Source organism: Pristis pectinata, chromosome 10, assembly GCF_009764475.1.
Source record: "Pristis pectinata isolate sPriPec2 chromosome 10, sPriPec2.1.pri, whole genome shotgun sequence".
NCBI classification, from domain to species: Eukaryota; Metazoa; Chordata; class Chondrichthyes; order Rhinopristiformes; family Pristidae; genus Pristis; species Pristis pectinata.
In genome coordinates, this window is record NC_067414.1 from 12,374,338 (window position 1) to 12,398,746 (window position 24,409).

The 24,409-nt window shown below is 44.9% G+C and overlaps 1 protein-coding gene across 5 annotated transcripts in view; it reads right to left on the bottom strand.

Annotated features, from left to right (window-relative positions):
* psen2 (presenilin 2) overlaps positions 1-24,409 on the bottom strand; it is a 33,092-nt gene that overhangs the window by 3,936 nt on the left and 4,747 nt on the right. The window contains exons 2-11 of one of the 5 annotated variants that reach the window (XM_052024510.1): positions 21,932-22,074; positions 21,144-21,376; positions 20,307-20,448; positions 18,173-18,240; positions 17,861-18,081; positions 15,658-15,756; positions 14,523-14,600; positions 7,197-7,325; positions 6,224-6,342; positions 5,024-5,131 (exon numbers count right to left, since the gene is read on the bottom strand). In XM_052024510.1, the coding sequence (XP_051880470.1) occupies positions 5,024-5,131; positions 6,224-6,342; positions 7,197-7,325; positions 14,523-14,600; positions 15,658-15,756; positions 17,861-18,081; positions 18,173-18,240; positions 20,307-20,448; positions 21,144-21,376; positions 21,932-22,063 (1,329 nt within the window). In that variant the 5' untranslated portion in view covers positions 22,064-22,074. Of the gene's footprint in view, positions 1-4,430; positions 5,132-6,223; positions 6,343-7,196; positions 7,326-14,522; positions 14,601-15,657; positions 15,757-17,860; positions 18,082-18,172; positions 18,241-20,306; positions 20,449-21,143; positions 21,377-21,931; positions 22,116-24,409 lie in introns of those variants that run through there. The other 4 variants (XM_052024509.1, XM_052024512.1, XM_052024511.1 and 1 more) reach the window with 4 other exon arrangements.

The window sequence follows — 24,409 nt, forward strand, 5'->3', positions numbered from 1 at the left end:
AACGCCATCTATAAATTTGCCGATGACACCACTGTTCGTTGGCAGAATCTCAGATGGTGATGAGGAGGCGTACAGGACTAAGATAGATCGGCTGGTTGAGTGGTGTCGCAACAATAACCTCACACTCAACGTCAGCAAGACCGAGGAATTGATTGTGTACTTCAGGAAGGGGAAGTCAGGAGAACATACCAGTCCTCACTGAGGCGTCAGCAGTGGAAAGGGTGAGCAGCTTCAAGTTCCTGGGCATTAACATCTCAGAGGATCTATCCTGGGCCCAACACATAGATGCAATCATGAAGAAAGCACACCAGCAGCTCTACTTCATTAGGAGTTTGAGGAGATTTGGTACGTCACCAAAGACCCTTGCAAATTTCTATAGATGTATGGTTGTATCACTGCCTGGTATGGAGGCTCCAATGTGCAGGATCGCAAGAGGCTGAAGAGGGTTGTAGACTCAGCCAGCTCCATCATGGGCACAACCCTCCCCACCTTTTGAGGACATCTTCAAGAGGTGGTGTCTCAAGAAGGTGGCATCCATCATTAAAGGCCCTCACCATCTGGGACATACGCACTTCTAGTTACTACCATTGGGGAGGCGGCCCAGGAGCCTGAAGACCCACACTCAACATTTCAGGAACAGCTTCTTCCCCTCTGCCATCAGATTTCTGAACAGGCCATGAACACTGCCTCATTATTCCTCTTTTGCACTGTTTTATTTATTCTTTGGTAACATAGAAATTACTATGTCTTGCACTATACTGCTGCAAAACAATAAATTTCACAACATATGTCAGTGATGATAAACCTGATTCTGGAGCATTGAGATGCTGGGATGATGCCATGATGGCACATGCAGAGAGGCACAGTCAGGTCAGAAAGTAATGGCCAGAACAGTAGTACTGAACATGAGAGGAATCAGATCAAACAGAAATGCAGTGTGTGTACATAGCCCCATGGAATCCTGGCTAACTTTAGGACACTTGCTTAGAAATTATTAATGGGCTATTTATTTCTGGTCAGCTCAAGTTCAAAACGTGATACTGGTTCCATATAGTCCAGTGGTTAATGCAATTCATCCTGATCAATGATCCTTGAAAAATGTTCCTGTCAGAGTGAAGGGTAAGGTGGGTAAGATTAGGGAACCCTGGTTCACAAGGGATATCGAGGTTCTGATCAGGAAAAAAAGAGGCCTGTCAGGTATGGGCATCTGGAATCAAGCAAATCCCTCGAGTCTAAGGAATGTAGTATACACGAGTGAAATCAGGAGGGCAAAGAGGACATGAGATGGCTTTGGCACATTAGATAAAGGAGAATCTGAAGAGATTCTAAAAATATATTGAGTAATATACTTATAGAATATACAACAGGCAAGGACTGTAGTGTAGTGGTTAGCGTAATGCTCTACAGCGCCAACGACCTGGGTTCAAATCCGGCCAGTCTGTAAGGAATTTGTATGTTCTCCCTGTGTCTGCATGGGTTTCCTCCCACATTCCAAAGACGTACGGGTTAGGAAGTTGTAGGCGTGCTATGTTGGCGCCGGAAGTGTGGCGACATTTGAGGGTTGCCCCCAGAACACTGTGCAAAAAGATGTATTTCACTGTGTTTCGATGTACATGTGACTAATAAGAGGGTAACCAGGGAGAAACTAGGTCCCTTTAAGGATCAGTGTGGTTGTCTATGTGGAGCCACAGGAGATGGGTGAGATCTTAAATGAATATTTCTTGTCTCTATTTACCATGGTCATGGAAGCTAAGAAATTCTGGGAAGAGTAGTGATGTCTTGAAACATCCATGTTACAACAGAGGAGGTGCTGGCAGTCTTAAAGTGCATAAAGGTGGCTAAATCCTTGAGGCCTGACCAAATGCATCCTAGGACATTGTGGGAAGCAGTGATATTTGTACCATCATTAGCCACAGTAATGTTGTGCCTTTATTTAAGAAAGGCTGCAGGGACAAGCCAGGGAACCACAGGCCAGAGAACCTAACATAAGTGGTGAGTAAGTTACTGGAGGGGATTCTGAGGAACAGAATTGGTCCGCATTTGGACAGGCAAAGACTGATTAAGAATAGTCAGCATGACTGTGTGCGGGAAATAGTGTCCCACAAAACTGAGTTCTCTTGAAGAGGTGACCAAGAGGATTAATGAGGGCAGCGTGGTAGATGTTGTCTTCATGGGCTTTAGCAAGGTTCCTGCATGGTAGGCTAGTCCAGGTGGTTAGCTCACAGGATCCAGAGTGAGCTAGCCAACTGGAAACAAAATTAGTTTGGTGGTAGGAGTCAGAGAGTGGCAGTGAAGGGTTGTTTTTCAGATTGGAGGCCTGTGATCAATGGTGTGCCACGGGGATTAATGCTGAGTCTACTGTTGTTCTTGTCTATATTAATGATTTTGATGAGAATGTAGTTGGCCTGGTTTGTAAGTTTGTGGATGGCACCAAAATTTGTGATATAGTGGAGAGTGAAGAAGGTGATCTTAGGTTACAACAGAATCTAGAATCAACTGGGAAAGTGGACCAAGAATTGGCAGATAGAATATAACACAGACAAGTGTGAAGTGTTGCACTTTATAAACCAGGGCAGGACTTGCACAGTAAATGGCAGGGTCCTGGAGAGTGCTGTAGAACAGAGAGACCTAGGGGTACAGGTACATAGTTCCCTGAAAGTGGTAACACAAGTAGACAAGGTTGGTGAACAAGCCATTTGGCATGCTTGCCTTCACTGCTCAGGGCACTGAGTACAAGAGTTAGGACATCATGTTACAACTGTACAAGATGTTAGTGAGAACACACTAGGAGTATTGTGTGCATTTCAGGTCACTTGGCTATATGAAGAATGTCATAAAGCTGGAAAGGGTGTAGAAAAGATTCACAGTATGTTACTGGGACTGGTGGGCTTGAGTTATAAGGAAACTGGATAGGCTGGGACTTTTTTTTTCCTTGAGTGCAGGAGGCTGAGGGGTGACCTTATTAAGCTATATAAAGTCATGGGGTATAGATAGAGTGAATGGTCACAGTCTTTCTCCCAGGGTAGGGGAGTCTAGAACTAGAGGGCATAGGTTTAAGGTGAGAGCAGAGAAACTTAAAGGGGATCCCAGGGACAACTTTTACCACACAGGGTGATGAGTGTATGGAACGATCTACCAGAGGAAGTGGCAGAGACAGGTACATGATCAGAAAAGGTTTAGAGCGATTAAGGGCCAAACGTAGACAAACAGGACCAGCTCAGGTAGGCAGCTTGGTCGAGTTGGGCCGAAGGGCCTGTTTCCACGCTGTGCAACTCTCTGACTCTAATGTGAACAGAAGCACAATTCAATCCAGTAATAGAAGAAAAGGCAGGAAATGAAGTTTTTGTAATAATCAATTTTACTTGTCACTAAAAATCTCAGATCATTATAACTTCCAGATATGAAGCTGACATCTCATTCAGTTGCATGTTATGGAAAACCATCACAAACATCCTAGTTGTTCTGTGCCACCAGATACCTTCCAGTACCTTAAGTGATTTGCAATGGCCCAATGGTTTGGTAAAGTTGTTTGAGAATCCCAAAGGAGCTCCCTATACAAGTACTTCCACCCAAACAGGCAGAAGGGACTATAGTCACACAACTCTCATTAGTATTTTCATGCTGAGCCAATTTTTGTCAATATTTGCAAATTTGTGAACCCTCAACCTGTCACTTGAGCTTCATGAAGAGAGCCTCAGTGACTCGGCAAAGATGAGGAGGTCAATTTAAATTTACTGAGCAATAAAATTCTGGCTGTTCGCCAGGTTTCTGTAAGTAAATATTGAAATAATACACTACAGGAGTCCATCCAGCTGTTTGAAGCTCTCCAACCACTTCTCTTTGCTTCCTCATTGTCCTGTAAAATTTTCTCTAAGGATTTATCCAATTTTTTTTTTCAGTTACCATTAAACAACCTCCCCCATCCTTTCATACCTTTGTGTAAAACACAACCCTGCTATTTCTGGCTCTTTTGCCAATTAAAGTGAATATTCACCCTTTGCCTCATTCTTTTGAAGAGATGGGGATGATTTTACAAACGCTAGTGCCCAGCCATTATCAGGGTGCTTTGGCATTAATCACCAATACCTTTGTTCCGATAGCATTAATCTGGGGAATGCATCACAGTTACACTTTGAAGTCCTTTCAGAGAGGCTGAAATTTTACGATAGTTTGGCAAACATTTCCTTCAAGATGAATGTACTAATCAAAAGGCATGCAATTCTATTTTACTCACTGAAATGCTACAAAAACCTGAGGAAATATTTGGGCAAGATTGTTGCATAAAAATCACTTGTACAAAAAGTGCTTCCTGTTCTGTGCAAATTGGCCTGCTAGTGATCATATTATCACAATTAGTGACATTAAAAGATTTCCTTAAAGTAAATAGAAAATAGTTGAGCTTGTAGAGAATCATTCACATCCAATTAAAATGTAGGATAGATGCTACTCCCTTCATTTTAACTTGGGGTACCAGTTCCCCAATACCTCAGCTCACAAAATGTAAGGTAATGAGGATGAGATGCAATTATTCTGAAACAAGTGAGAATGTTGGAATAATTAACTCCTCATTTGACCCCTGTTCCACTTTATATTGCCTTTAAATTCTACCCTCAGTCTTAAAGGGATCAAGAACCTAAGGTTTCTCATTGATACAAGGGTTGCGTTTTGTAGGACACCACCTTTAAATCCTTGATGGCTAGTCAGAAGGATGACTAACTAAATACATTTCAGTTACTAATAGACCTGCTTTTATAATTTGTTTCTATGAAGACACCACAAAAATGGATCTTAACTGACAGTCTGCTTGCCAGAATCAAAATGGTTGCACCACTTTCATCATTAAATTACAACAAATATATATAAATGATAATATTTTGTTTTTCTTCTGAAGTTCTACAGTGTAACATTGCTGCAGGTGTTTCCCCAACTTTGCACCCAGCTCAAGGCGAGGTTTTATTCAAGTGTCATTTGCTTCCTAAATATAAAACTGGTGAAAAGCAAGAGTGTCCATGAAAGGACGCACCAGGTTGTCAGTGGAGAAGTAGAACACCAGGCCAAAGGTGATGGAGATAGGAAGGGCCGGCAGGGCTTTCTTAAACACGGCCAGCAGCAAGAGGGTGAGGCACAATCCCTGTTGAAAGGAAAGAGAAAGTGTGACTTTGCTGCAATTAACATGCCTAAAATTTGGGGTTGGAGGGAGAGGGCTGTACTTATTGCTAGGAACTATTATTGGATGTATTGTTACATGGCCTTCAATCACAAGGTTCCTCCCAATCGCACACCTCCATCCCTCTCTCAAGCTATCCCTTCCTGGGGCACATTTTCAATCAGATTACAAACTCGCCCTGCATTAGCCAAACAGATGATTAGAGTCACACAGCACGAAAACAGGCCCTTCAAACACCCATTTAAACTATTCCTCCACTGATCTCTTTTTAATTCTCCTCACCCTCCCATGAACTTCCCTCGCCCACTCCCACCAGATCGACTGCTCACCTACACACTGGGAGCAATTCACGGTGGCCGATTAACCTACCAACCCTCGCATCTTTGGAATGAGGGAGGAAACCAGAGCACCCCTCAAGGAACCCACACGGTCACAGGGAGAACGTGCAAACTTCACAGACAGCACCCGAGGTCAGGATTGAACCCGAGTCACTGGTGCTGTGAGGCAGCAGCTCCACCCACTGTGCTGCCCAAGTCAAAGCTAAGAGTTCATCCCAAGGACGAGGGCGCAAGTCATTCAATGATCTCATCAGAGTGGTTAAGGTCAGGGAATTCATCTTCAAACGCCCCACCCATCCATGGCATCATTTGCCTCAGACCTACTCAAATCACCTCAACACCCTCCCATCAATCTCGATACTCTAATATCCTTCCCCTTCAAATCACCCTCAAATGCTTGGGAGTGCTGCAAGCCCACATCTCACACATTGCCAACTATTCAGCTATGACAGCCACATGTATGGCAGTGTCATGTTAAATTCTTGACTATTAGTCAAAATGGCTTTATTCCTTCCAACCTCACGCCCGACAGTTTTAGAACTAACAAAATTATTCTGAAAATAAATAACATCTTAAAAGCACAAATCCTCAACGCCCCTAAAGAATTTCTCCAAGGGTTTGTGCTCACTGCTGCCTCTGGGAGATTAAGCTTTAGGACATTCCACGAAGGGAGGCAGTTCCTAGAGAAACATGCAAAGTGCTCCTTCTCTCGACTTACAATGAGAATTGCGATGAAGCAGGCCAAGGTTGTGTTCCAGTCTCCGCTGGCACCTGCCGCAGCCTTGCCCACAAGGACGCTGTAGAAGATGAAGTCTCCCAAGCCTAGCTTCACGCCCTCTGTGGAAAGAGCCACAACAGTGATAACAGTACCCAAAGGTTATGAAGATAATGAAAGGCTGACCAGGCTGATGCCGTTTCCACGTGGGGGGGGGGGGGGGGGGTGAAAACCAGAGGACACAAGTATGATCGTCGCTAAGAATCCAGCATGGAATTCAGAACAAATCTTACGAGAGATCGGGGGAAGATGGAACTCACTATTGCTAAGAGTAATTGGGGTCAACAGAGCAGATGCATTTACAGTCTTGTTATATACGCACCCAAAGGAAAGTGGAGTAGGAGACCAGGCAGATAGAGTAAGATGAAGAGGGATTGGCATTTTGATTGGAATACTAACAGCCCACACATATAGTGTATAAACTGAACTGGTACACTTTAATTTTTTTTTAAACAATGCTGCAGTTGCAGTGTAAATGCAGCTCATAGCTTGCAGGAGAGCGCAAAGATTTAAGATTCTGACTCTGCCTTGCTTTGGAGCCAACAACAAACCATTCGAGGCAGAACTGTTGGCAATTGAGAAAACTCCATGCTTTTCTTCCAGTAATACTAGCAGAAGAGTAGGTGAAGTTGGTGGTAATGAGTTAGTGGAATCTGTTGCATCCAACTTCAGTTCAATGTCCCTTCTGAAAGACAACCTCTGACTCAACAGAGAGAGTGCTATCACACCAAGTGGAGATCGAGGTGCAATAACTTGCATGCCAGGAGCGATGACCAAGAAGTTGGTCAACAAAATATGTTTCATTGAGGATTTTAAAAAGAGAAGTAGGCACACAGGTTTAGCGGGACCTAGACAGCTAACTGTATGGGAAGTGAAGAAGGGTTGGTGGTTCAATGAGCAGAACTAAGCCACATACTTTCCTCCTCCGGTTCCTCTGAAGCTGAACGGTGCACCCCCTCGACCTGGGCCTGGGGTAAATTGGTGATGTCATCCCATCCTTGGGCAGCTTCGTGGTTCACCTCAATATCCACATCGGGATAATTCTCTACATAGAAGAGCAAGAAGATAACAGCATCTAACTTGACTAAGATCTTCAGATGAAGAATTCCAGTTTAAATAATAAAGGATTTCACAGACATGTAGCTGCCAACACTGCTTCAATATTATTCCTACAGATATTATTCTGTTGCTACACCCCCACGTTCCCACCATTGGTCACTTAACATGTCCATCCTTATACTATCCAGCCAACTGGAAAGCAGACTTCTCATTACCTCATTGGTTGATTCCTCAGTATCAAAGTACCCTTTTCCCACACCTGTACTTCCAATATTTTTACGATAAAAGTACAGGGTTCTGGCTTACAAAAGAACGAACTTACAGAAATCTGCCTTTACACAAATTCCCCCAGACTCTGCTCTTGTGTATAGTACTTGAATCGCTTCAGTGCAAAGATCACCCACAGAAAAAGCCAATGCCTTCTCCAAACTCTCCTTCCGGTTCAATCAAATGTTCGAACCCTGAGCCACTTCCCGTTGGCGCACACTTTCTTTTAATAAACTACCAATAATTTTCTCATTGATTTGTGGATCAGCTCTGCCTCTCACTCCACCCAGGCTGCATTCCATCCAACATCTGTCACAGTTCACTTGCTGGTAACAACTATCACCTGCGCTGACCTGCCCCAGTCTACCCTTTGCAAATCAGTCCTCAAGGGCTGATAGACCAAAGATTTCACATTACAGTTCTGGGAGAAATAGTTTCTGACTCTCAGAAAATTCAGTTTACATACAGTTCTCAGGAACGGAACCCTTATGAAACTTGGGGACCAACCACATTCAAAAACACTTCCGCGAGTTCTCTCGCCTTTTTCACACTGGCTGCAGCATCCTTGAGATTCCAGGAGACACCAGGGCCGTCCTGAAAGGCTGGCAACCCTAAGGGACCCTTCCTTTTAGAAGGACTGGTGAAGAGTCTGGATTTCAATCTTAACAGCATAAACCCCTTCCCATAGATACCCACATAATAATTTCCACAGCTTTCCCTTTACAAGCTAGATTGACAAGGGCCATTTATAAGAAAGCACCATCTCGGTAGGCTCCCAAAGAGAGAACTCAAGGCAGAGCATTTCAGATAGTGTTGTATGTTGGCCAAATGCACCTGCATCAGCTCTTTGAATGAGCTAACTAATCAGTCCACTTGCTCCCATTCTTTCCCAGGATTCCGGCAGGGATTTGGAATTGGATATTATTGTCACTTGTACCGAGGTACAGTGAAAAACTTGTCTTGCATACCGTTCATACAGATCATTTCATTACACAGTCCATTGAGGTAGTACAGGGTAAAACAGTAACAGAATGCAGAATAAAGTGTAACAGCTACAGAGAAAGTGCAGCGCAGGTAGACAGTAAAGTGAAAGGTCATAACGAAGTAGATTGTGAGGTCAAGGGTCCATCTTATCGTACTAGTCTTATAACAGCAGGATAGAAGCTGTCCTTGAGCCTGGTGGAATGTGCATTCAGGCTTTTGTATCTTCTGCCTGATGGGAGAGGGGAGAAGAGAGAATGTCTGGGGTGAGTGGGGTCTTTGATTATGTTGGCTGCTTTACCAGGGCAGCAAGAAGTATAGACAGAGTCCATGAAGGGGAGGCTGGTTTCCATGATGAGCTGAGCTGTGTCCACAACTCTGTAGTTGCGATACCAAGCCATGATGCATCAAGATAGGATGCTTTCTATGGTGCATCGATAAAAGTTGGTGAGGGTCGAGGGAACATGCCAAATTTCTTTAGCCTCCTGAGGAAGTAGAGGCGCTGGTGAGCTTTCTTGGTTGTGGCATCTACATGGATGGACCAGGATAGACTATTGGTGATGTTCACTCCTAGGAGCTTGAAGCTCTCAACCCTCTTGACCTCAGCACCATTGATGTGAACAGGAGCATGTGCACCACCCCACTTCTTGAAGTCAATGACCAGTTTTATTATTTAGTATTTGTTTTTAAATGCTACACAGTCGCTGTTTGCAAAGTTACCAGTATTTCTTGATGGGACTCTCAGAACCAGTTGAAGATCTCATAGAATTCAGTCTGCTGGTAGGCAAGATCATTTGCTCTCCCAGGTCACATCAGGAAGCTGATCTGTTGCTCCCATGTGCTGGTCAAGCACATCATGCTGCACCTGATTTTCCATCATAGAACATCCTGCTCCCTACTTCCCAACACAGTGCCCTTTACGGAACAGGATGACGGTCACTCATCCTTGGGAGTAAGGAATGGGAATTAAAGAAAGTGAAAAATAAAACCTTGCGACTAAGCAACATTTATCCAATGTGTTTCAGTTACCAATGCAGGAATGACCCTTGCTGGTGAGATTCAGAACCGGCCAAGGACTAACTTACTGCTGGGCCCTTTATCACAGACACAAAAAAGGATTAGCACAAGATTTAGACCATGGTGTATTGTGTCGAGGATCGTCCTCTCATCAAACCCAGGGGCAATCCAACAAACATGAAACTCAACACACAAAGAGGCTCTCACTTGGCCCCACAGGTGCACGTGCACTAAATAAATCAGAAGCTTCCATAGCCTGTGGATGAGGCACAGATCCCACGAGTGAGTGGATCTGTGATTGATTTCCCGATGGGATGCAACTCTACATCTCTGACTGGCTGGTGAAGAGCAGGAACTCAGTTGTTACCCAATAGTTTCTGCAGTAATGGATCTACCAAGACGACTGTCATGTGGCCAAGGGCACCAGACCTGGACTTGGTCATTCAGTCTCTCAAGCCAATACTTCTAGAATTCCTTGACACCAAGTTATGCCACAATCTGAGAATCCTTCTACAGCTCACTTACCCGGCCATCTCTGAGCACAAAGGACAGACCAGCGTTACTTTAAAGCACCCATTCCTCACCACACAGTTTTATGGATAAAAACTGCACTGGTCTCCCGAATCTCAGCTCATGGAATGTTTTAAAATCATGGGCCGGCATGGACCTGATCGTCTGAAACAGCCTCCTTCTGTATCGTAAAGTAGTAAAGGAATATGTCACAGTGCAGACCATACCACAGCTTTCATTGCCAGTACAACAAAAAGCTAAGCATCAGCAACACAAGCTATTTCTAGGGGTTGATAACAACCATTTAACCCACTTTATCTGATCCACTCAAGCAATGCCCTCACATCCCACCTTCCCCCTTGCTAGGTACCCATTCCTCACATTTTTCACTCTCTGTACGTGAATAATTTTTGTGCCAAATCTTCTAGTGCAAACTAGCTCCTGACTACTTGATTTGAAGTAATACTCCTCTCCCTTAGAGATCACCAAGGCATTTCTGATTGCTGCACAGATGCTTCCTTTGCAAGGTTTTATAGAACATAGAATGATACAGCACAGGAACAGGCCCTTCAGCCCACAATGTTGTGCCAAATTAAATTAGTAATTAAACGCCCAACAAAACTAATCCCTTCTGCCTACACAATGTCCATATCCCTCCATTTCATAGAACATAGAAAAACTACAGCACAATTCAGGCCCTTTGGCCCACAACGTTGTGCCGAACATGCCCCTACCCTAGAAATTACTAGGCTTACCCAGAGCCCTCTGTTATTCTCAGCTCCACATACCTATCCAACAGTCTCTTAAAAGACCCTATCGTATCCGCCTCCACCACCGTCGCCGGCAGCCCACTTCCTGCACATTCATGTGCCTATCTAAGAGCCTCTTAAATGCCCCGATCATATCTGCCTCCACCACCACCCCTGGCAGTTTATTCCAGGCACCCACCACTCTCTGTGTAAAAAAACTTGCCCCGGACATTCCTTCGAACTTACTCCCTCCCACCTTAAATGCATGCCCTCTGGTATTAGGCATTTCAACCCTGGGGAAAAGATACCAGCTGTCTTTCTCTGCCTCTCATAATCTTATAAACCTCTGTCAGGTCTCCCCTCAGCCTCTGCCACTCCAGGGAAAACAACCCAAGTTTGTCCAGCCTATCCTCATAGCACATGCCTTTTCTTTCAGTTAATGAGAAAAAAAAAGAGAAAAATATAGCAGGCCCTAATGCTGCCTTTCAATAGCCATCCCCATCCCAAACAACGCCACCCCCACTATATCTCCCACTTTGCCAGGGAATTCAGGACGCAGCCCGCCCTCCGAGGGCCTTTCGGCTGTTTCCGTGGAACAGGCTGGCGAGCAGCAGCTTTCCTTCACTGGGTGACAACTGCTTTACAGAGGGTGGACTATGCACAAAATATTTACCCTTGTGAAGCCTGCAAGACCAATAGATTGCCCTTGTCTGCGTGCCCGAGAAGGTGATCTCCAGTTCACTTCTTGAATCCCTGCAGTGTTACAATGATGCAGCTCTACAAAACACGAGGTAATGATGCAGCTCTACAAAACTCTGGTTACACCATACTTGGAGTACTGTGTCCAGTTCTGGTCGCCTCGTTATAGGAAGAATGTGGAAGCGTTGGAAAGGGTGCAGAGGAGATTTACCAGGATGCTGCCTGGTTTGGAGAGTATGCATTTGGAGGAGAGACTAAGGGAGCTGGGGCTTTACACTTTGGAGAGAAGGAGGATGAGGGGAGACATGATAGAGGTGTACAAAATATTAAGAGGAATAGACAGAGTGGACAGCCAGTGCCTCTTTCCCAGGGCACCAATGCTCAATACAAGAGGGCATGGCTTTAAAGTAATGGGTGGGAGGTTCAAGGGAGATATCAGAGGGAGGTTTTTCACCCAGAGAGTGGTTGGGGCATGGAATGTGCTGCCTGGGGTAGTGGTGGAGGCAGGTACATTGGTCAAGTTCAAGAGATTGTTAGATAAGCATATGGAGGAATTTAAAGTAGGGGGATATGTGGGAGGAAGGGGTTAGAAAGTCTTAAGCGAGGTTTAAAGGTCGGCACAACATTGTGGGCCGAAGGGCCTGTATTGTGCTGTGTTGTTCTATGGTTACTGGCAGAGGTCCAGGATTTAGACCCAGCGACCCATGCAAGGACTGCAATACTGAGAAACTCCAATAACCTGGCACCCTCAGGACTTTGGTGGTGTTGGACCAACCAGTTTTCTGGACTATTGGATGTTATTTCTATTAATACCCAAACACACTTTTATTTCACTTTTTTTGTTACACAGTTGCACAATAAATTTTCTATTAAACCCGATGAGTTTGAAAAGGAGTGGAAAATACACAAGCACTCTGGATCCTGGTTCCAGTCACAAACCCGCCCACATTCCGGAGCCCCCGGCCCCGGCTCCAACTGCACACCCAACTCACAGTCCGGACCCCGACCCTGGCCACACACCAATCCCCAGCTCTAACCACACACTCAACTTGCACTCAGGCCCCCGGCTCACGTCTTGAACTAATGAGTGTGTCAGATGCCAGACCAACGGGACCTGTGAACAAATCGGATGCCAGATTATCGGAGTTTTACAGTACATTTCCAAGGCAAAAGGTTGCTGGCAATATATACATATATAAATCACAGAACCATGAGCAAAATGTGGGGGAAATGAATTTAATCTTAAGTGGGCTTGAATATAATGTGGGTGGAGATCATGTTATAATTGTAAATGGCACTAGTTAGTGCTGCTCCTGGAGAACTGTGTTCAGTTCTGGACCTTGCATGTCAGGGATGGATATCCTGAAATAAAAACAGAAAATGCTGCAACTGCTTGAAATGTTAACTCTCCACAGATGCAGCCTGACCTGCTGAATACTTCCAACATTTTCTGTATTTCCAGCATCTCCAATTTTTTTTTAACTTTCAAGGAATAAACTGACCTTGAAATGAATACAGCAGGGATTAGATTCACCAGAAGGACATCAGTCTACAAGGGATAATTATGAGAACCGATTTCAAAGGTATGGTTTGCATTTGAGTATAAAATATTAATTGACCTGTTTAAGGTCATAAAAGGAATTGAAACAGATAACCCGATTCCTCAGGTGAAGAGAAACCAAAACACGGCTTGGTACGGCAACTGCTCTGCCCGGGACCGCAAGAAGCTGCAGAGAGTTGTGGACACAGCCCAGTGCATCACGCAGAACAGCCTCCCCTCCTTGGACTCGGCCTTTACCTCTTGTTGTCTTGGTTAAGCAGCCAGCATGATCAAAGACCCCACCCACCCGGGTCATTCTCTCCTCCTCCATCAGGTAGAAGATACAGGAGCCTGAGAGCGCGCACCACCAGACTTAAGGACAGCTTCTACCCCACTGTGATAAGACTATTGAACAGTTCCCTTATACAATGAGATGGACTATGACCTCACGATCTACCTTGTTGTGACCTCGCACCTTATTGCACTGCACTTCCTTGTAACTGTGACAGTTTACTCTGTACTGTTATTGTTTTTACCTGTACTACATCAATGCACTCTCTGTACTAACTCAATGTAACTGCACTCTGTAATGAATTGACCTGTACAATCGGTTCGTAAGACAAGTTTTTCACTGTACCTCAGTAAAAGTGACGATAATAAACCAATACCAATACAAGGCGTGTGACCATAAAATTAGAGCTATGCTGCTCAGGGGGTGATGCTGGGAACCATTTCCTCACACATGGAGACAGAAGAGACTGCAGATGCTGGAATGTGGAGCAACACAAAGTGCTAGAGGAACTCAGCGGGTCGGGCAGCATCTGTGGAGGGAAATAGACAGTCGATGTTTCGGGGCGAGACCCTTCATCTGGACTGCAGTCTCGACTCGAAACATCAACTGTCCATTTCCCTCCACAGATGCTGCCCGACCCGCTGAGTTCCTCTAGCACTTTGTGTGTTATGTCCTCATACAGAAAGGAGGTGGAAAACAAACGCACTCTCCCCCATAATACCCAGGATAATAACTGCGACTGTCAGATTTTTGTCAGGCAAGAGTGCCAAGTTATGGAAGCAAGGATGAAGTTAAGGTACAGATATACCATGATCTAACTAAATGGTGGAACAGCCTCAAGGTCTCAATGGCCTTTTGCTCCAACACTTTGGGAGTTAGGTTTACTGTAGACTGCAATGTTTCAAGGACATTGCACCAACATCACCAACATCATGGGACTAATGAAAGCCAGTTCTTTCAGACCTCTGTAGGATTCCATGACAATCCATCATCACAATATTGTCATTGACATAACCCTTTATAAAAAGGGTCTTGGACCTGCCTTCTACAAATCGTCCACCTCCCAAGTTCAGACATAATATTTACATTGCCTAACTGTGAATCTCCACATGTCAGTCTTACACCTACCTGAATTGCATGGGTCATTCAGAGGCTCCTCTGTCCCCAAGTCTCGCTTTGCCATCGTCACCAGCCAGACCATGGTGGCTGTAGAGAAAGACAACTGGGTTAAAGAAGAGTGTCCGCTTGTTTGGGTCAAGGCCAATTTAATTTGACTTCCAGTCATCCCAAGCTCCACAGGATGGACCTGTGATCTGGCTCTCCCATGAACAGCACCTTGGAAATCTCAGATTCGTCCCATTCCACTGTGGACTGGGTCACAGATCCAGCCTTCAAAGCACAACCCAATGAATAATACACTGAGCAGTTTTAGACCAATGGATGAGCAACTCCCAGCCAAGTGAACAGACCAATCAGGGTGGCACCATGGCACAACCAGTACAGCCACTGCCTCACAACTCCAGCAACCCTGGCTCTCTTTCCTCACTGTCTTGTACAGTTTATAATTCTGTGTGTTGTCTGTACCTTCATGCCTGTGATGCTGCTGCAAGCAAGGTTTTCATTGTACCTGTACCTCACTGCACTTGTGCACATGACAGTAAACTCGACTTGACTCAGTCTTGACCACCAGCACTGTCTATGGAGTTTTCACGTTCTCCTTGTGACTATGAGGGCTTCCCCCCAGTTTCCTCCCACATCCCTGAATGTGCAGGTTGGTAAGTTAATTGGCTACTGTAAGTTGCCCTTAACGTGTAGGCAAGTGGCAGAATCTGGGAAGAGCTGAGCATTATTCAGGGAGAATAAAATGGGGTTAGTGTAAATGGGTGATTGACAGTCAGCATGGACTCTTGTGGGCCAAAGGACCTGCTTCTGTCCTGGATGACGACGACACTGTGACTCATTATGACACCAATGTTTAACAAATTACTGTTCCCAACATCAGCCATCAGAATACCTAACGAGAACTGCTACTCTTCTGTGCAGTGGCCTTATTACTTACCTGGACCCCACCAATCCTACTCCATCATTATTGCACTGAACGTCAATTCCACACAGTACCGTACTTCCCCCAAATCTACTTCCATTATCCCACTAGTGACTGCAACCTTCCCAGTGTCTGAGAATTTTCCTTTAACAATCAAGTGTGACGTCTGCTCTAAAATCAACCAAGTGTGAACAAGAAAATTAAAAAAAGTGGACTTACATGAATATATCAAGGCTGGGAAAATTGGTTCATTCCTCTCCTGGGCTGTCTCTACGAGCATCCTCAGGGGGCCTTTGGGGCACAGCACTGCAATAAGATCTGCAAGAAAACATGGGACAATCTAGCATCAATGTGTTTGTGGCCAACCCCTGTACTTAGAAGGCTCAAAGTGCATTGCTGATAAAAGCAAAGTATCTGTCATGGTCCTGTTACATTCCTCGTTGCTAGTTTATCGTTGGCACAATCTACTACTTTGCTTACACTTGGTTCTCAAGACATTGAATTAGCAATAAAGTCTTAAATTTATACATCACTTCTCATAAATTCACATAATGAGCATTCAGAGTGATGTCAAAGTAGATGGGGCGAGACGGTAGTGTAGCGGTTAGTGCGACGCTATTACAGCGCCAGCGATCAGGGTTCGATTCCCGTCACTGTCTGTAAGGAGTTTGTACGTTCTCCCCGTGTCTGCGTGGGTTTCCTCTGGGTGCTCCAGTTTCCTCCCACATTGCAAAGATGTACGGGTAGGTTAATTTGGGTTAAAATGGGCAGCGTGGACTCGTTGGGGCGGAAGGGCCTGTTACCACGCTGTAAATAAAATTTTAAACAATTTTAAAAATTAATTAATAAGTATGAGAGGACATGGCTTTAGGGTGAAAGGGGAAAGGTTTAGGGGGAACTTCTTCACTCAGAGTGGTGGGAGTGTGGAACAGGCTGCCATCTGACATGGTAAATGCAGGCTCACTCTTAAATTTTAAGAATAAATTGGATAGATACATGGATGGGAGAGGTCTGGAGGGCTATGGACTGGGTGCAGGTAAATGGGACTAGCAGAATAAAGTTTTGGCACAGACTAGAAGGGCCAAATGGCCTGTTTTCTGTGCTGTAGTGTTCTATGGTATTATGGTTCTAAAATGTGGCAGCCGTTTTATGCGCAGCAAACACCCACAAAAAGCAATATAACGGCCAGATTATTTGTTCCTCAAAGTTGGTTGTGAGCTAAATATTAGCCAGGATACCACAAAAACTTGAAAAATATCAAAAAACTGCAGATGCTGGAAATCTGAAATAAAAACAGAAAATACTGGAAACACTTAGAGGGTCGGGTGGCATCTGTGGAAAGAGAAAGAGAGATAATATTTCAGGAACGAGACCTCCCTATGGGCGTTTCCAGCATTCTGTGCTTTGGCAGCACTAAAACTTGCCTTGTGTACTTCCTAGTGGTATCTGTTCCGTCCGACTGGTCAGGCTGGGTGAACAGCCCCTCTGGCAGCACGGGCCCCCTCAGCACTGCACGCAAGTGTCAGTCTCGAACATCAGCACTGGGACACATCCAAACACCCCCTCTCAAAGGCAAGTCAATCCCCAGTCTGGCATGTCCGATGTTAATAGGGCAGATAATTCCCCTTTCTCCACTTCTTTCAGGTGCACGTTGCACCTCACTTTACATGCTTTCTGTCCTTCTGTCCTTGGCTCTTTGCTTAAGGGCTCTGCCTGAGCTCATCCTAATCGTAACAGAAGCACTAATTTGAATGTTAAGCAGTTTCTAGAAACATAGAAAACCTACAGCACAATACAGGCCCTTCGGCCCACAAAGTTGTACCGAACATGTCCCTACTTTAGAGATTACTAGGCTTACCCATAGCCCTCTATTTTTCTAAGCTCCATGTACCTATCCAAAAGTCTCTTAAAAGACCTTATCATATCCGCCTTCAACACTGTTGCTGGCAGCCCATTCCATGCACTCACCACTCTGAGTAAAAAACTTACCCCTGACATCTCCTCTATACCTACTCCCCAACACCTTAAACCTATGTCCTCTTGAGGCAACCATTTCAGCCCTCGGAAAAAGCCTCTGACTATCCACACAATCAATGCCTCTCACCATCTTATATACCTCTATCAGGTCCCCCCTCATCCTCCGTTGCTCCAAAGAGAAAAGGCCGAGTTCACTCAACCTGTTTTCATAAGGCATGCTCCCCAATCCAGGCAGCATCCTTGTAAATCTCCTCTGCACCCTTTCTATGGCTTCCACATCCTTCCTGTAATGAGGCAACCAGAACTGAGGACAGTATTTCAAGTGGGGTCTGACCAGGGACCTATAATAGCTGCAACAATTTACAATACATTACAATTTACAAACAAATCTACATTACAATGCAATTTCAAAGGCTGATGGCTATGTTGCCAATGACACACATACCATAAACAGATATTGCACCAAGAATGACCCAGGCTGACCATTCAGGAAGGTATTTAATGAAGACCAGGGCCATCAGTGCACTGATCATGATGAGGTATGCCTGCTGCAGCTGGAGGGGACCCTTCCAGTGGATGCAAATCATTCCAACCGCTCCAAAGTTCCAAATGATGAGGATCAGGGTGGGGTAGTCCATGGCCACGTTGTACGTCTTAAACACTTCACTGGATGGGGAATAGGTCAAACTGTTACCGCAGGAAACTACATCAAGCTGCAAAAAGCTGCTACGAAAGAGGCAGAAACACAAATACATACCCTAAGTATATGTAGGTGAAGAGGAAAAGTAACAGCAGAGAGGAGAGGATCAACCATCCGTGAATAAACTGGAAGACACAAGCATTGTGGTTAGGCAGCAGTCTGACGACATCCGTTTTATCTGCTGTTGGAGTTGGAGAACCTCACTTTTTAAGACCTGGTTGATGGTCACAAGGTCAAATTCCAACTGTACCATACCTTAAGGGATTTTATCATAGTAATCACAGGTCACAAATAGATTAGAAAAACTTGCCTTCCTCACAAGTTCACATTGTCCCAAAGTGCTTTATAGATAATGAAGTCTGGTCACTCTTGTAATGCAAGAAAGGAGGCAGGTAGTTTTTGCAAACACTTGTTCCTGATAATGATTGGATAATCTTTCTTATGATGTTGATTAAAGGATAAATATGTTACCCCAGAACACTGGGGAGAACCTGATGTTTATCGAATTTGTGCAATGGGATCTTCTCCGGCCAAGGGACACATGGTCTGTGTTTAATCTCTCTTCTGAAAAATGGCAGCCACAACAAAGCAGCTCTCTCTCGGTTTTCCTTGAAGCGTTAGCCTGGACTATATGTCAAAGTCTCGGGAATGAGGCTTGACTTTCCAACTCAACAGGTGAGAAAGCTACCACTGAGCCAGGGGTGAAGGTTTGTGAAATACTCATATTGATGGAAATTCTCACTTCCTTCCCTCTTGCTATTACTGTTCTGGGTTCAGGTGCTTGACCCGTGCAGTTGGCACCTGACGTCATGGTAGCTGATGGAGAGCTGAGTGTCACCTTCTGTGAGACAAAGCCTTGTTGTTTGGAGCCAGAGTGTGTGATGTGAAGGAGCCTGCAGAGGCTGAAATGAGATACTAAACCTCCCCTGTTGCATTTGCCAGTGAGGAATAATTGGAATTGGTTTATTATTGTCACTTGTACCGAGGTACAATGAAAAACTTGTCTTGCAAACCGTTCATTACACAGTGCATTGAGGTAGTACAAGGTAAAACAATAACAGAATGCAGAATAAAGTGTAACAGCTACACAGAAAGTGCAATGCAGGTAGACAATAAGGTGCAAGGTCATAATGAGGTAGATTGTGAGGTCAAGAGTCCATTTTATCGTACTAGATCTCCGTGTGGGTGACAAAATTGAAGGCGAATGACAAATGAGGTTGAGCCTAACGCTCTGACACAGTGCACGCCATCTTACTGTGCACCGTGTTGACCGCCTCTGCCAACATCAGCCCTGCAGAAGGTCAGTGAGATGAGGACAAAATAATTGGTTTCAAAAAGGAAATAAATCCACCCAAAACAGAAGCAATTACTGCTGTTTCGCAGAGTTTGATGAGTTCCATTTACACCAATTCCAAAAAGTTGCAGAACACAGCTCGTTACATTACACTGAGTGAACACAGCTCACATCTTTAAGCCCACGATCTCATACTGTTTGAACACAGCAAGTAATATTATATAGTTCACAATTCTATGCAAGCTATAAATTATCCAAAGTATAACATTTATCCTAGTTAATGCTTCTCCATTTTGGAATCACTGTAGCAACTCACCAAGACTCCATAGAAAGCACCGTCCAAACCCAGCTAGAAGGACAAGCATGGGAACACCAGCACTGGAAGTTGCTCTCCAAGTCACACGTCATCCTGACTTGGAAATATAGCGCCGTTCCTTCACTGTCACTGGGTCAAAATCCTGACACTCTCTCCCTAACAGCATTGTGGTCTTCAAGGACTGCGACAGTTCTAAAAGGCAGCTCACCACCACCTTCTCAAGGGCAACTAGAGATGGATGATTAAATGCTGGCTCAGCCTGTGAAGCCCACATCCCTTGAATGAGTAAAAAAAAACCAACGTGGGCTCGTATGATTTATCCGAAAGTACCACAGCCCTGACTCCAACTCCCAGTTGCTGAGATTCCCCCCTGGAGTGAGGACTGGTTTGACTTCCCTTCTGATTTAGCTGCAATACCTGGCTTCTTAATGTGTAGTTTAAGATATGAAGCCTACAGAACCTATTTAAGATAAGCTTTCATTATTAGCCACACGTACATCGAAATACACAGTGAAATGCAGCTTTTGCATAGTTTCACTAATTTGAATTTATTACATAAATAGAAATATAAAAATTCCTACCTTGTAACATCGATACTTGTAAAGAAAAACAAGAATTATTGTCATTACAACAATAACACTGATCATGATCAAAGTGTTAAGGATAGAGTTGAGAATCCGCTGCCCGACCGAATCGGTATCCTCTGTGAACGGGGTGTAGATTCTGTGGAAAGAGAAGTTCAAGCAGTTTAATGTATCTCCAATAATTAGTCTCAATTGTATCTGGATAGCAACTCCTGCTAAAACTTTAATTTTGCACTTACGATGTAATAAAGATATCCCAAGGCACCTCACGGGAACATTATCCACATAAAGAGATATTACAACAGGCAACCAACGAGGGTAAAGAGTTAACTTTTAAAGAGTGTCATAAGGAGGAAAGAGAGGTACAGATGTGGAGTGGTTTTGGGCAGCAGTTGCTAAGCCTGGGGCTTCCACATCAGTGATGGTATGAGAAGCAGCCTCCAGATTCAGAGGCATTTTACAATGGCGAAGGCTCTACATCAAGGCATGTTGTTATGTAATAAAAGATTTAAACCAGAAAGCTGCGGGATAGCTTCTGACAATAGTATCCGACTCAAAGCATGTCAATCACAATTCAGAAAGTCGTGAGTTCACATCCCACTCCAGAGAACGCAGCACAAAATTCCAGCCCTACCCTCCCAGTGTAATACCAAGGAAACGCTGCCTTGTCAAAGGTGCGGACATTCCAGTGAAATATTAAACTGCGCACTCTGGGCCTGATACAATGCCAGCTAAGGCAGGATGTGAGAAAACTTGTGCGCAGGTTTCTGGAAAGGCAGCCACCTGGGCAAGGCTTGCCCCAGAGATCCTTAAATTGCCGCGCAGGACACTTACAGCTGCCCGTCCTTCCTCGTGTAAAAGCTGACCGACTTGATTGTCACCACCACCACCACCATGCACAGAGTGACCGGCACAAACAGCATGATGACGTGCTTCGCCCCGTACTTCAGGATCAGCTCCTCCTCCTCTTCCTCACCTTCTCCGCCCGCATCCCTGCTTGCAGGCCCACCCCCTGAGCCCTCGCTCCCTTCCGACGGGTTCGTGGGGCGACTGGCTGCCGACCTGCGCTGCAAAGGTCAGAGAGCACGAGGTACAACACACAGCTACATTAACTCGCTTAGTCCTCCCTCCCAGGAGTGCCATGCACGTGGAACAGAAGGATGCAATGATAGGGCGCGATGAAGCTCAGCCGGAGAATGGACACTGGGGATAACCACGTGGGCAGACGGGCCCACTTCTGTAATAAAAGTGGGAAGAGTTGGAAACCTCAGCAGGTCAGGCAGCAACTGTGGAGACAGAAACAGGTCATTGACCAGAGATCAGAGAAAAGATCACTGACTTGAAATGTTAACTCAGTTTCTCTCTCCACAGGTGCTGCCTGACCTGCCGAGTGTTTCCAGCGTGCACAGCCTGCTTCAGTTCTGTAACCACCACGTAACGTGTGCAATTCTGTGCAGAGCTGTGTAATTCAAGATACTTCAAGTGATTCCAGTGTAATTCCATGTGGCACCATATTACATAGGTAATACTGTGTTCATTTTATTTAAGACTCCCGCCCGCTATCAGAACGGAACAGGCACTGAGATTAGCCGCAGCCCCACAACAGGTGTTGCAGCTCTTACCCGGTTAGTCCGCGTGTCGCTGGGGCCATGCACCCCGTCCATATTCTGGTGGGAGGGCATGGTGGAGGCGTTGGCTGATATCAGAGCCGTCCTCTCACTGTACAGTTCGTCTTCACCGTCTGATGAAATCATGAACGAGTTTTCTGCGGACAACAGCAAGTAATCTCACAGGCACTGGGCTAGGCTGAAACACGTAATGGGAATGGACAGAAAACATGAGTGGTTATTAATTGGTAGTTAGTTTATTACTGTCACATGTACCAAGGTACTGTGAAAAACTTTTTTCTGCATGCCATCCGTACAGAACATTTCACAGCATCAGTACATTGAGGTAGTACATTCACAGGTCGAGGACAAGCCAATCCCTTGATGACAATGAAAAGATTAAGAATACCCTTAAGAGGGAAATCAAAGGAGGACAAAGAGAGGGTATGAGATGGATCTGGCAGGTAAGGTTAAGGAAATTCCCAAGAGGTTCGATAGCTATTGTTACAGACTCAGTGAAAGTCCCTTTAAGATAGAGAGTGTGTGTGTATGTGTGTGTGGGGCGTGCTTACGTCAATAGAAGATAAAGGACGTAATGACGTTGTTGAAGAAGTCAGAAGAAGAGAAGAGAGAGAGAAGGGAGAGAGACACCAGCCTGCTTGTTTTCTCTATCGATGGATGAGAAACAATAACTGTGTCTGCCACTGAAATCCATGTATGGAAGTTGGAAGTAATCCGGTGGAGTTCACTTTGTTGCTGACCTGTAGAAGGAAACAGGTATTTGTGTGTGGACGACCACGGTTCGGATGCTTTTCAGGGTGAGGAAGTCACTACCGAGTAAACACTGGAGTGTCGTTTGGGGGTCCATCGTGGAACATTTGGATTTTGTATGTACTCTCTCTCTATGTTTTTCTACATCTACATCTTATCTTCAGACAACGGTGGTTGTTGAAGAAGCCCTTGCTCATGTTTCACCTTATGACTTGCGGAACTGAACTTTAAGAACCATTCCGGAACTTGGAGTTTGGGACTTTGTCACACACACACACGACGAGTTTAGTTTTGGGGTTAACGTTCGAGGTTTAACATTATTGAATTCTAACATACTAACATTTTTACTTTTATTTTACGTATTATCATAAGTAGTAATTAATAAAATAGTTTTTAACACTGAATCATGCTCAGTGTGTTTCTTTTGTTGCTGGTTCGTGACACTATTTTAAAAGGATGCCTAGGGAGAGAGTAGGTCCCCTTAGAGATCAGCAGGGCCACCTATGTCTCGAGCTGCAGGAGATGGGTGGGATTTTTTAACGAATATTTCTCCTCTGTGTTTACTGAGGAGAAAATCATGGTTGCTCAAGAGATAAGGGAAACAAGTGGAGATGTTTTGGAGGACACTCATATTACCAGGGAGGAGGTACCTGCAGCCTTACAGCCCATTAAGGTGGATAAATCCCCACGGCCTGATCGAGTGCATCCTCAGACCTTGTGGGAGGCTAGAGAAGAAATTGCGGAGGCCCTTGCGGAGATATTTACTTCATCGTAAGCCCCTGGTGAAGTTCCGGAAGGTGGCTAATGTTGTTCCGTTGTTTAAGAAAAGTAGCAAGGACAAGCCAGGGAACCACAGGCCGGTCAGCCTGACATCAGTGGTGGGGAAGTAACTGGAGGGAGTTCTGAGGGACAGGATCTACCAGCATTTGGATAGACAGAGTCGGATTAGGAGGAGTCAGCATGGCTTTGTGCGTGGAAAGTTGTGCTTGACAAACCTTTTAGATTTTTGAAGAGATAACCAGAAAGGGTAGATGAGGGTAGGGCAGTGTTGTCTGTTTAGACTGTAGCAAGGCCTTTGACAAGGCCCCACATGGTAGGCTGGTCTGGAAGGTTAGGTCCCATGGAATCCAGGGAGAACTAGTTAGGTGGATTCAAAATTGGCTCGGAGGTAGGAAGCAGAGGGTGGGGGATGAAGGTTGTTTCTCGGAATGGAGGCTGGTGACTAGTGGTGTGCCGCAGGGGTTGGTGTTGGGACCTTCATTATTCGTTATTTACATAAATGATTTGGATGAGAATGCTTGATCAGTAAGTTTGTGGGTGACATGAAAGTAGGAGGTGTTGTTGATGGTGAAGAAGTTATCGTATATTACAGGGAGATCTTGATCAGTTAGGGAAGTGGGCCGAGGAGCGGCAAATGGATTTCAATACAGATAAGAGCGAGATGTGCAATTTGGAAGGTCAAACCAGCATAGGACTTGTACTATGAATGGTAGGGCACTAAAGAGTGTAATGGAACAGAGGGACCTAAGAGTACAAGTGCATAGCTCGTTGAAAAAAGCATCACAGGTTGACAGTGTGGTGAAAAAGGTGTTTAGCATACTGGCCTTCATCAGTCAGGGCACTGACTATAGGAGCTGGGACATTACATTGCAGTTGTATAAGGCATTGGTGAGGCTGCACTTGGAGTACTGTGTACAGTTTTGGTCCCCCTGTTATAGGAAA